The 14,011-nt window shown below is 29.9% G+C and overlaps 1 protein-coding gene across 2 annotated transcripts; it reads right to left on the bottom strand.

Moving 5' to 3' along the window:
- Positions 1–10,037: 10,037 nt before the first annotated feature.
- LOC114259623 (heavy metal-associated isoprenylated plant protein 39) lies at positions 10,038–12,515 on the bottom strand. Of its 2 annotated transcripts, none has more exons than XM_028199649.2 (3): positions 12,065–12,515; positions 11,118–11,193; positions 10,038–10,712 (listed from the first exon to the last, which is right to left on the bottom strand). In XM_028199649.2, the coding sequence occupies exons 1-3, from the start codon at positions 12,068–12,070 to the stop codon at positions 10,333–10,335; spliced, it is 462 nt and encodes a 153-aa protein (XP_028055450.1). In that variant the 5' UTR covers positions 12,071–12,515; the 3' UTR covers positions 10,038–10,332. The 2 variants fall into 2 exon arrangements, with proteins under 2 accessions (XP_028055450.1, XP_028055455.1); XM_028199654.2 differs by having other exon boundaries at positions 11,669–12,402.
- Positions 12,516–14,011: the final 1,496 nt, after the last annotated feature.

Below are 14,011 nucleotides of genomic sequence, written 5' to 3'. Positions count from 1 at the left end.
GCAACCAAATATACCACGTGAATCACAACGCGGCATAGAACGCGTTACCACTTTGACCCGAGTAAATCGACGCTCGGGGCCCACCTAAAAAATAAACCAAACTTGAGAAAAAATTCTGTTTTACCCAGAATTTTTCTACCATTTCCAACAAATTTAAGGTATGAAATCATACTTAATTTTTATAGAATCTTTACATTACACTTGAAATTAAAGATGAAATAGGAATCAAAATCATGTAATTGAAAAGAATTAGCAAGAAGATGAAGAAAAATGGAGTTAAGTTTTAGATGATGGAAATAAATTTGGAAATTAATTAGTTTGAGTTTTATTTTTGTCATCTTTCATAATTTGAAGTCTAACTTTACATACATTGTGGATTTTTTAAGATTTTAGACTTTAATTCATGTTTTAAAAGTTTATGGGCTTAAATTATGATTGATATGAAGAAAGTAATAAAAATCTAAATTAGAGCAATTCAAGAAGTAAAATCATGATTTGAAACTATAAAATAGTTAGTTTCGATCTTAATTTCATACATGCACATGATTATCTAAGAAGTTTATAATTTAATTTCATGTCTTGAAGGAAGATAGAAAAGAGTTTGAAGTCAATTTTATGTAAACAAAAATAAATTAGCAAGAAAATGAGTTAGGTTCATGATTATGGAAACTAACTTAGAAATTAATTATTTTGGGTTTGATTTTGAATATCTTATATGAATTTGAATCTTATTGTTACATGCATGTAGTTTGGAGAAATTAAAGAATTAATTCATGAACATGGTTAAGGTTAATCAATATGGAAATAATTACATGCATAATGAAGGTTTTAAGAATTGAGCCATGCAATTTCATATTTTGAAGAGAATGAAGAATTTTATAAAAATCAAGTTAATGGTAATTTGTGGTTAAACTTAAAGTTAGATAAGGTTTTGATTTTTATTATGAAAGATAGGAATTAGTTTAATTTTAAATTTGAATCAATGCATGTAATGTAATTTAAGAGTTTTATTTATGTAAACATGTTATGGAATATATTTAATTAATTAGTTTTATTTGAATTACATATATGCAATGTTTGCTAGGAAAGTTGACAAGAAAATGAAGAATTAGAGTTAAGATCAAGTTTATGAAGTTTAATTAGAAATTAATTATTTTGGATTTGATTTTGGAAGTTCTAATTAAAACAAGCTCCATAAATTATATGCAATTTTATTGTGCATTTGATTTTGAAAATGACTTTTAAAATCATGAGTTCATGGGTTTTGATTTAAATATTGTGTTTCAAAATTTTGAGCAAATAATTTATAAATAAATAAGTGTTTATGTTTTCTAAAGTTTTTTCAAAGTTTTTATCAAGATTAGTATGGGTTTAAAAATTGAAAATGCACTGGGAAGCTATTTTTGAGAAATTTAGAATTCTAGAATTGTATGAACCGCTCGAGCAGACTAGCTACTGCTCGAGTGCACATTGAAGGCTTCCAGTACTTTTGCAGTCTTTTACAGACCACTCAAGCGACTAAAGGTTCACTCGAGCGAGCAATGATTTTCAGCATATTTTGAAAAATTACATTTAGCTCATATTTATATTCTCATCTCTTCCCAAGCATTTTAAACATGATTTATGGCTCATTGAATACTAATAAGCCAACAATCAACATAACTTAGTTGGTTAAAGGATAAGTCATTAACTTAGTAGTAATTGATTAAGAAACCAAGTAAGAAATTGGTTTATTCAGAAAAGAATGATTTAGTAATGAAAGAATATATGAGATGAGAACCCAATTCATTTGACTAAAGAAGAATAAGCATAGCAAACCTTCGGATTATTTAGACAGAAGAAAGAAAAAGTCAAGTTTGATCAAGGAAATTGACATTATGTTTCAATGTGTACTTGTTATGTGTTTGTGTAGGTCATGCGCTATTTTCTGCCTGATCTGTCTAATTTGCTTCTACAGCTATCTATAATGACTTAGTAAAGCTATGTTCAAGTTAAATTATTTTCTATATATGAAATAAGATCTGTTTTATGAAATATTATGTTCTGTACTATGAATGATTGTCTAATTTTCGATAAGTATTTGTGACACAAGTATGTTATCTATTCTCGGTCCGAAGGTTCTTTTATAGAACTGACAAGTTATCAGCACCCGGCTGGAGGTTCCTTTATGGAACTGACAAGTTATCTGCACCCAGTTAGAGGTTCCTTTATGAAACTGACAAGTTATCAGTTCCCAGTCCGGAGGTTCTTTTATGGAACTGACAAGTTATCCGTTCCCAATCCGAAGGTTCCTTTATGGAACTAACAAGTTATTCGTACCCGGCCAGAGGTTCCTCTATGGAACTAACAAGTATGATTTTTGAATCTCTGTATGTGATCTATTAGCGTTAACGGATGTACTATATAAGATTAATCATGAATTTTGATTTCTATATGTGATTTGAATAAGAATATAAATATGAATCTGTTTCTGTTTCTGACTGAAATCTGAATATGTACAAAACTCTGTTTCTGATAAGAATCTGTTTTTAATATAAACTCTGATTTCTGACTCTGTGATTGATATCATTCATTAAAACCCTTTACTTTGTTATTATTCACTGGACTCCAGCTCACTGCATTATTTATGTATCTAGGGATCAGGCACATGACCAAGCTTAGAGGCGTCTGCTTGGAATCTGTTTTTGTCAGCCAATCTATGTGCCTCCCATGGCCTCCCATGGAGGTTTCGGATATGTCAAGTGGTTATGACTATGTGATTAAGTCGAAGTTTTATTTTCTTGTTTGGCTAAACAAGTCTTTGTTATTTTGTAAATATGGCTAAGTCTTTTTTTTTCTAATCTGTATATATATGATGACGTAGAAATGATGTACAGATATGTATATAAAAAGTTTAAAATTTTTTTGTGTCACATAAGTCTGCACAGCTCAATGGATGTTAAATATTTGTTATTTGCTTCTGCTAGCCCCTAATATTATGTTAATCTGTCTCAGAAGCCTTCGGTAATCCTAAGATTACTAACCGGTTACGATACTAAACCTATAGGGGCAGGTTTAGGTCGTAATAGGTAAATACGTAACCATTTTATAAGATAAATATTATAAATAATTACCTTTACCTTATAAAAGAAATTCACCATAAGAGCTATCACTCACTTTTCAAAGATAAAATAAAATTTTAAGATTTTTCTTTTTAAATAAAATTTTATTAGATAAGGTCTTTTACTAATTTATAATACTTATGGGGTTTATCTTTTATTTTTTATAAATTTTTCAAGGATTAAATAGGTTTGATTTAAATACTTTAGGATTAGTAAATTCAATAAATAATTTACGAACTAAATAGACTTTAATCTATATAGCTTAGGGGCTTAACAGACTTAATCGATAGTTTAGTGATTAAATAGATAATTTGATAATAGTTGAGGGGTATAAAGTGTAATAAACCCTTTAGGCCCCGTTTGATTGTTTGGATTGGATGTAAGGGTTTTAGGAGAATATGTAATACCTAAGGATAAATATCAGATATAATATGTTATGGGATATGAGATAAATTATATATACTATGGGGTTACTTACACTATATTTGGTAAAGATAAGATATAGAATGGCATAAAAAGAGATTGATTATTTTTTACCTTTGGATGAAAAATGAGCTATATGCGACAGTGAAGATATATAATACCATGGGGGTAGTATTGCATATCTCTCATTTTGTATCATATACTATTCGGATTCCCTATATCCAGAGCAACCAAACACGGGATATAGGGAGACAAAAAAAAAATGTGGGATCCACCTCATATTATATCCAGTCTCACACCTATATCCGATCTTTATATCCGATAAACAAATAGGGCCGTAGGGTAAATTATAAATAAACTCATTGAGATTTGTTTAAAATACAAATTATTCTTAGTAATTTAAAATATATATATATATATATACTCTCTTGTCAAAAAATTTTATTTAATATAGTAACTAAAAAAAGAAAATTCTTAATTGTTTTCCAATATAATTATAAAATTACCAGAATTATTAATTGAATTAAATTTATAATATTATTAAAAATTATCAATTAACTTGATAATTTATTAATAAAATCGACCATTTGTAATGAAATTAGAAATTTCAAGAGACAATATATAATTTTCAAATTCATATGGGACAAATCATATTTTAAACAAAATTTAAAGAGTCTATTTGTAATTTACCTTATTTTTTAGGGTAAATTACAGTACACCCCTGAGATTTGATTAAAATATGAATCACCCTCTGTGGTTCTAGAAATTACATTACACCCCTGAGATTTCTAATTTCATAATAGATTGCCCATTTTATTAATAAATCATCAAATCAATTAATAGTTTTTAATGATGTTAGAATATGTTTTAATTAATAATTTAGGTAATTATTGTATAGAAGAGCAATTATGAATTTCATTTTTTAGTTAATTTTGTTAAATAAAAAATTCTAACAAGAGATTATTTGTAACTTTTCAAACCACAAGAAACAATATGTACTTTAAACAAATCTCGAGGGTATATTTATAATTTATCTTATTTCTTAATAGTTTCTTATAAACATTATTAGGCTACGTTTGGCATGCCATGTTTGGGCTAAAATAGCCATAAAAAGACAAAATAGCCTAAAAAGTCAATAAAATAAAATATCATATTCAAACTATAATCATTTTGATTTTTTCTCTTGCAAAAGTCAAAAAGTGAAAAAATCATCACAAACGAGACTTTTTAGCTCCAAGTTAAAGTAAAAATTAAAAAGTCAAAAAACTAACTTACATTCTAAACAAAGACTTAGGCCTCGTTTGGAAATAACCTTTTTTAGTAACTTTTTAACTTTTTGGCTAAAATATAATGTAAAAAAAAAAACTAGTATGTTTGAGATGACTTTTAAATTTTTTACGAAAAAATATGCAAAAAAATAGAGAAAAAATTGACTTTTTAATATAAATAATTGACTTTTTAATTTTTTTTTAGTAATTTTTTAACTTTTAAATTAAAAAGTAAAGTTGCCAAAGGAGCCCTCGTTAACACATCATTATTCTTCATGGCATTAGTAAGGTGATGGATCAAGTTCAAGATGGAGACATTGGTAGCTTTGCTTTTATAGTACATTCATAAATTATACTTTTAACTATTTAATTTTTATTTAAGGCCTCATTTATAAACATGTTATTTTAATAATTTTTTAATTTTTTATAAAAATATGTTTAAAAAATAGAAATAGTGATATGATAATTTATAGTGATTTTTTTACTTTTTTATTAAAATATATAGTTGACAAACGAGACTTAAATTTCATTTTAAACTTTTAATTTATAAACATTTTAATGTCTCTAAAGGAAAATTTTAGTATATACTCCTTTAAAAAAGATGTATCATATGTACTTTTATTTATATTATTTTTTTATTTAATTATGACAAATTTTCTTCTTTAATGATAACATTATTTTAGTTATGATTCGTAAATTCTTTCGTTATGGCTCATGTTGTGTTTAATTATAATATTTTTTTTAATTATGATTCAAAAAATTAAAATTATGTCATTTTTATTTTTAGTTATAAGGTCAAAAAGTGTGCATAGGGTTTTCCGTGTCTAAAACTTGTTCATGTTGTCTTGTTGTAAGTATTTTTTATCCAAAATTTAAGCTATAAGTGATGGAAAAATTATAGGAAAAATTACACTCACCCAAAAAAAAAAAAAAAAACTTAGGATTTGACCATTTTAACAAATTAAATTCTGAATTTTTAATTTTATCAATTTAAACTCTAAATTTTTTATTTATTTTCAATCCAAGTTATTTGTTAAAATCAATAGAAAAAATAATACTTTAGTCATTAAACTCAACAAAAACGGTATAAACTCATAAAAATGGTATTTTAGACATTTTATGTATACTTATATTGAATTTAATAACTAAAATACTATTTTTTGGGGGGGACAATTTTACTTAATAAAAATAGGTGAATGGTTTAGATTGAAAATAAATTAAAATATTGGACTTTAAATTGACAAAATAAAAAATTTAGGGTTTATTTTGTTACAAGTCTCAAACCCTATGATATTTTTTTTTTTTTTTTTTTGTAATTGTCCCAAAATTATATTGAAGCTCGGGGTTAAAATCAAATACTCAATTATTATAATTAAAATATAAGGAATTAAAATAAAATTCATATGAAGGATATAATTTACCCAATGCACTAAAAGATGCAAAACTTGAAAATAGAAGGTACCTTTGATTGAAACCACTTATGGGTTTCGGATCATTTGTTCTCATTATCTCTGTTTCATTCATTTAATTCTACCTACTTGCTATGATATGAATTGAGTGTAAGACTTTAAAAGTTAATAACATTATAAGAATAGAATAAGAGATTTAAACAGAGAAACAGAAAGATCTCAAACTAATCCCCACTTATATACTTGACAAAAAAATTTAATCCAACAATTCTATTCCACATAGAGTGGCTGAGATTCATTGAAAATGGATGAATCCATCTAAATTTTTTTTTAAAAAATGAGATTTAAAAAAAATAAAATTCTTTTTTTCAAGGAGTTAGGTCATTACGACACCTAACCAAATATTAGCAACATAACACATCATCAATGCATGGCACTAAAAATGTGAAAACAAATCATATGGTGTTTGGATACAAGCATTATATATTGATGAAATCATTTCATTGGTATGATATACAAATATACAATTTTTGGAGCATGTTTATCCATCACAAAATGACTCAATAATCTAACATTCCATGTCATGAAGAGATCAAATATTCTATTTTATTGATGTTGATAGACACTTTCTATCTATTTGTGTCTTTCACACCTCCAAACCAATTATCCAAAACCCTACCTAAATAGCTTTCATATTTGATTTGTTATACATATACTAATATAATTTATCTTGCACTAACATGTTTCAATGAGGGTACTTTAATTATTTTGTGATAAAATTTATATTCCCAAATAAGTTGTCAATGACTTTATTTCAGATAAAATAGTCCAATCTAACCATTAGTATACTACATTAGTTGGGCTATTTTGATTTATAGAATGAGGCATGTGATTAACAAAGTAGGACTATTAATGCACATATTACACTTGAACTTTTACTTGAATTTCATTTGTAATAATTAAATCCTTAAATTTCAACTCATATTTTAATTGGATCCTCTTGTTACCCCACTGTTTAAAATTTGAATAAAAATTAAATTATAAAAGCCTAAAATAAAATTTAAATAAAAATTTGGAGATGAAAAGTATAATTTTTCATAATTTTTTTTTTCCTTCTACTACCCTTAAAACGTGCTAAAAGTTAGCACTTTCTATCTAAATTTAAATAGTGAGTGATGTGAGAACCACATTAAAATACAAGTTCAACAAGATTTAATTGTTGCAAATAGAAAATAAGAAATTAAAGTGAAATTCGAAGATAAGTTAAAGGGTGAAAATATAATTTACACATCTTATAATTATAGTGTATAGTAACCCTTTATTATTATTTTTTTAAGGTTAAAGCCTGTTTAGCATGTTGCTAGTCCCATGTTTAGATTAGTGTTATCATTACAAATTAGACAAATTTTGAAGGCATTGTCTAAATAGTTCCCCAACTTTCACCAAGCTAAATAGTATTGGAAACTACAAATTGACTTGAGTATGTCTATTTAGGAGGATGCAGTAAAATAATATGTTTTTTTTTATATCACAAAAAAAAAAAATACTCTGAAATATTATCATTATTTTCTTCAGTTCAAATCCCGGAATAACCGATTGTTAACTTGATTTAATACAATCTAATTTAACTCATCTCATAGGAAAGCTAACCAGATATACTAAAACAACATGTTGAGCTCATGTCTCTTTCAGCCCAAACTGATAAAGCATACCTGACCCACATATGTAATCAATTTGGTTCCGTATCCAAATTTCATTACCTTTCCTAATGTCAATTCAACAGACCCTTGATGTTACATGCCCACCTTGTTTTTTTCATGGAAGTGAGTTGTGGCATAGATATGGGACATAGACAAAAAGAGGGTTTGTTTGGCTTGGTATTAAGTATTAAAAAACCTCATCATCAAAGAATAAGATGGCCCTAAGCCCCCCTAACTAAGGGTTTCATCAAGACCAAGAGTTGACTAAAATAAATGATATATACTTAACCTATTCCTAAAGATATAGGGGAAGGAAAGTTGCTTACCAATGAGAGTATGTAAACCTGTAACAATTTATACAAGTAAAAACTCTTGAAACTTACACACTTTCTGTTCCCTAGCCAAATTTCATTGCCTTACCTAACTAATGTGTAATTTTACCAACCCTTGATGTTACATGCCTACCTTGTTTTTTGTATGGAAGTGAATTGTGGCATAGACATGGGACTTGGACAAAAAGAAGATTTCCATTAGCTTGGAATTGTGTATGAAAAATCTTATCATCAAGGAATAAAATGGCCCTAACACCCCTAACTAAGGGTTTCATCAAGACCAAGGATGAGCCGAAATAAGGATATATATGCAACCTACTCGTAAAGATATAGAGGAAGAACTATCTAAGAAAAAAAGATTTGGTGGAAGAAAAATTGTTATAACGAGAGTAAGTGAACCTGCAACAAGTAACAAGTGATGCAAGTAAAAATTCATAAAACTAAGGCACTCTTAACTTTGTTTTTGTCGAGATCTGAATCCCAACCTCTCGTATAAGAGTGTGGGGCTGATGCCATTGAACTACAAGCCATTGACAGATGAAGTGTTTCATTATTTGAGTTTGAATCTAGCCATTATGTAATGCAACTTTTCATTTTCCTATTCATCACCTCCGTAAAGAAGAGTTCTCCATTAGCTTGGTAATGTGTATGAAAAATCTTATTAAGAAAGAATAAGAGGGCAAGAACTAGGCATTTTATGAAGACCAAGGGTCTAGGCTTAAGGCTTAGTAGATGAGGTGCGTTTTTAAAACCAAGTTCAAATCTAACCGCTACATCACAGAGAGAGAGAGAGAGAGAGAGAATGAGCTCAAATCCAAAGGACTACTAATCATCAGCATGTTATCCTTACCCATTGCACTGATTATAACCTAATGTTGACAGATTAATGCCATCATGCCCTGTGGTGGATTACTGAAATAGGTGAATTTGCTATATAAGCCTTCAACTTTACAGTTGTATTGAAATAGAGGCTGAAAAAGACTAAACACAACAATCTTTCTGAGGTAGCAAGCAATCAATATCTCATAGCCTCCAAGTATAGTTATTTTTATTCCACCAAAAAGCAAACACAAAATTGATAATAATGCAACACAAGAACAAGCAACAGTGATACTAATTGTTCAAACACTCCCCACAATTCCAAAAAGCTGAAATAAACCAATCCAATTGTATAGTTGTTCATTCATATGAAGCTCACCAATTTGAAGATTGGAGAGAAAATGTGCGTTCATAGACAATGCCATCATAATCACTAGCACTAGTAACTTAAGCATACATATTTCACATGTACTCATTGTTTTTATTTTTTTGTGCAAACAGTTTTCAAAAATTCAAAAATAACTTTGTGATGTTTCCTACAAAGTTGATTGTCTTCAGAAAATTCTCTTCGAAACAGTTGTCAAAAACAGTTCGCTAAACAAGTTTTTTATGTTCTCATTATCACAAAATTGATAATGATAATTGATAATGATAACAAGAACAAAATGCAACAGTGATGCAAATTGTTCAAACATTCCAAACAATCCCAAGAAGTTGAATTAAATAAAACTAATTGTACATTAGTTTATGCGTATGAAGCTCTACCAAGTTGCAGATTGGGGTGAAAATGTACTTTTATAGACAATGCCATCCTAAAAAATGGGTTATTTTCCTAATATTTTCTTGATAAAAGTTTTCAGAAACAGTCAGCTAAACAAGTTTTTGTTATCATAAAATTGACGATGATAACAAGAACAAAACAACAACAAAAAAACAGCAAGGATACAAATTGTTCAAATATTCTACACAATCCCAAGAAGCAGAATTAAGCAAAACTAACTGTATATTATTTCGTGCATTTGAACCTACCAATTTAAAGATTGGAGAGAAAATGCCGTTACAAAAAATAACTAAAGCATATAATACAAATTAAGAACATTTGCTATAAGCATTCGGAATCATTACCAAAATTTATTTAGTTTCTCCCTACACATCATATAATTTTGACAAACCTATATAAACATGACAAACTATACACAAGATCTTCCTATGTTCTTGGATGTTCTCACAAATCCGATACCAACTAAAAAAACACTCACGGGATATATTTGCTTACCAACTTAACAGATGACACAAGCATTCGGATTCTCTTCCATGCTTTGATGAGCATAGTAATATGTGTTCATAGGAGGATAATATGGCCTGTATGCGTAGGGCAAAATTCCTACCACCGGTTCCGGTTTCTTCTCCTCTTCCTTCTTCGTCTCCTCCTTTTTGGCTTCTTCTTCTTTCTTCGGCTCTTCCTCTTTCTTAGTCTCCTCCTCTTTCTTGCCTTCTTCCTGCTTTGGCTCCTCTTTTTTCTCCGGCTCTTTTGCTGGTCCTACTAAGATTATATCAGTTGGCCACAATTTGCGCAATTTGCTCACGACACTTACAGGGTCCACTGATCCAATCACAGTCAATTTCTTGTCCTTCATGTCCATTGAGATGGAATCGATTCCTGCTCAATATCAACAAAAATGCAGTTAACATGTACATTTTATTTTTATTTATTTCCCTTTTTCTTTCTAAAGTTCCCTCAATTCATCCTCTCCGTTTTTAGGCCACCACCCATACGGCAAAATTACGCTCATTTTATACAAACTTTTTTTTCTCTATATATGTACGTATAATCTTCTTATAAGAAGGAAGTATCTCAACAGCAAACAATCACCAAACTCACAACTTCCAACACCCCCCCCCCCCCCTTTTTTTTTTCCTGCCTTTCATTTATAGTATTCTCCACAAGAAGCAGAAACAACAGATATAATTAGTTCCATTGTGTTTAAACAAAAATCTAAAGGGAAACAAACAAATAAAGATTAGAACAATCAAATTGAAGAAATTTGAAACACTAGAATGTTACCTGCAAGGGTAGCCACTGTCTTGAGTGCCTTCCTTTTGTCTTTGTCATCATTTAAATCCAATTTCAATATAAACTTCTGCAAGAACAAGTCAAGAACAAGAATCTATATCAGAAGAACCAACCAATTCGCAACTAACAAACTCTTTTCCACATTTTTATGGCCTAAAAAACTAACAAAATTGGAACAACATAAATCAAAACCACATATGTGAACACAACAAAGGTCTAATTCTGAATCAACTAAACTTTATCAATTGAAATCAGAGAATCAACTAGATTCACAGATTTGAATCAACACATGATTTGTAAACATCAAAAAAATAGGTAGAAAGTACTGGAAATTTCTGATTCTAAAAAGTTCAGAGACAAAAAGTGATTTCCAAAAAGCTCCCAAGAAGACCATTATAGTTCAAAAGCAAAACCCACAAAGAATAACATCTTAAAATTCTAGAAAAAAATGCAATAAACCCCTTTTTGAACCAGAGAAGAAAAAAAAAAGATTAAATTTTTTTGATTGAGGAATAAATTGAATCAGAACCAAAGTATCAAACCTTCATTTGAGTGGGTGTGTGGGTGAAAAAGCTCAAAATGGAATCAGAACCAGAGAGAAATAATGAAGAATGTTGATTACAGATTAGAGAGAGAGAGAGAGAGAATCAACTAGATTCACAGAATTGAATCAAAACCCAGTTCAACATAGGATATACATAAACATCAAGAAAGTACGAGAAAATTCTGATTCCAAAACTTCCAAAAATTCAGAGACACAAAGTGGTTTTCCAAAAAGACCATTACATTTTTAAAGAAACACCCACAAAGAATGGCATCGTTAAATCATTGGGAAGAAAACTCAATAACCCCCTTTTCGAATCAGAACATCAGATTTAAAAAAAAAAAAAACATTATTCAATAATTGAAGTAAGGAAGAAACTGAATCAGAATCAAACCTTCATTTGGGTGGGTGGGTAGTTGGGTAAGATAGCTCAAAATGCAAATAATGGAGATAAATGAGGAATGCAGAGTACAGCCGAGAGAGATATATGGGGATAGTGAATAAAGAGAGAGAAGACGAAACCGAATAATGCTATAGTTGAAAAGATGGTGTGAGAGAGAGAGAGTTGGGATGGAAACAGAACCAGAGAAATCCGAATGAGAACAAGAAATGCAGAGTAAGAGAGAGAAAACAAAGGGTAGAGAGAGATAAAGTGAAGAGGGGGAGTGGAGAGAGAGAGAGAGAGAGAGAGAGAATGAGTGCACGTTTAGAGCTAGAAACTGTGACCAGTGGAATTGTTTAGGCCAGCAGTCATTGGGAGACGAAGGATCGGCAAAATTATTTGGTACTACCGGAACAAGTTGAGGTGGTGGTGTATTAACTTGTTTTTTATTGGTTGGATGAAGAAAAAATTCATTACCTCTTCCGTCTTAAAATATTAATTTTATTTTAAAATTTTAATTTTTTTAATAATATAACTGTTATATTTCAAAATATTAATTTTTAATATTATCCTTTGATTTTTTTTCAAATACATTAATTATCATAATTAATGAATTTTAAAAAAATAACAAAATAGAAAACTCATATCATTTTAAGTAATTCTATTTCCATACACCAAAATATCTCATTTCACATCCTCTCTCAATACACATACCAACTAATTTTGAATTTTGTAATTTTACTCAATGCACAACCCTTTTTGTCAAAAATATCCCTCTCTTTAACAATGAAACCCTAAACGGACACTCATTTATAAGTGCTATTTCTTATTCCCTGCTTTGGTCTTGAAAAGAATTTTCATTACATATAACTCTGTTATGTCTCTCATTTACTAATTTTGGTGACTATTATTCGTCGTTTGTTTCCATTTGTGGGAATACAGTTCCCAGTGGGTGAGTTGGAGCCACTACTGTAGTTTACTCAACTACAATTCTTGAATATCTGACAGCAAAAATGCTTGAGCTAGCTGAAAATGCAAGCAAAGATCTAAAAAGTGAAGAAAATCACACCGAGGCATCTACAACTGGCTATTAGAGAGGATGAAGAAATTAGGATTTTTGTGGAGAAGATTAGGACACTTTAGTAATTTTATTTTAAGACAAAACTGTAATAAAAAATAAATCATTAAGTGTGTGCACAGAGATAGATAGGTGTGTGGAAATAGAATTACCCTATTATTTTAGGAAAGCTACTAAATGTCTCTACCTTTTTACTTTAAACCCCCCACTTATTTGACCCCACACCTTCCAAAAGTTTTCTCCACTTACATTTCTTTAGACCCCCAACATATTTCTAACTTTACCCATTTTCTCACCTCTTCCATTTCTTTCTCCGGTAACCCTCATTCTCCACTCTGGCCACCTCCTTCTCCATCATCGTAGCACTCTCTCATCTTCATCCTCTTCTTCTTCCTCCTCCTTCTTCTTCTTATTCTTCTTCTTTTTCTTCTTCCTCCCTCCTCTTCACTCAAAAACCTAACCCTAGATCTAAATCCTCCACTATCACCACCCACCACCATCGTTAGCCACACTTTATTCTTCTTCTACCTCTTCCTCTTTTCCTCTTCTCTCGAAACTCTAACAGTCACCAACACTATTTCGTTTTTTTTTTGGTTTTTTTTTCTTTTATGTTTCTTCCTTACATGTACTGGAGTTCCAAAACAAAAACCAGAGAGGCTAAGGGAAAAATGAACACAAGGCTTGAAGAACGGATGACCAGCAACTGACGATTGGGAAGACGAACGCAGACTCCGACACCTGTGAAAGAGAAAGGAGTGGTAAGAGGGTGCAATGACAGCAGCGAAAGGTTGTGTAGGTGGCGGCGAGAGGCTCATCGAAGGGATAAAATAAAGGAGGTGGGTTGGTCGCTGGAGGCCACCAGCGATAGTGGAAGCGGTGGT

This window comes from Camellia sinensis, chromosome 2 (genome assembly GCF_055761805.1).
Source record: "Camellia sinensis isolate YWXY chromosome 2, ASM5576180v1, whole genome shotgun sequence".
Lineage (NCBI taxonomy): Eukaryota > Viridiplantae > Streptophyta > Magnoliopsida > Ericales > Theaceae > Camellia > Camellia sinensis.
This window is presented reverse-complemented; position numbering and strand designations above follow the sequence as displayed.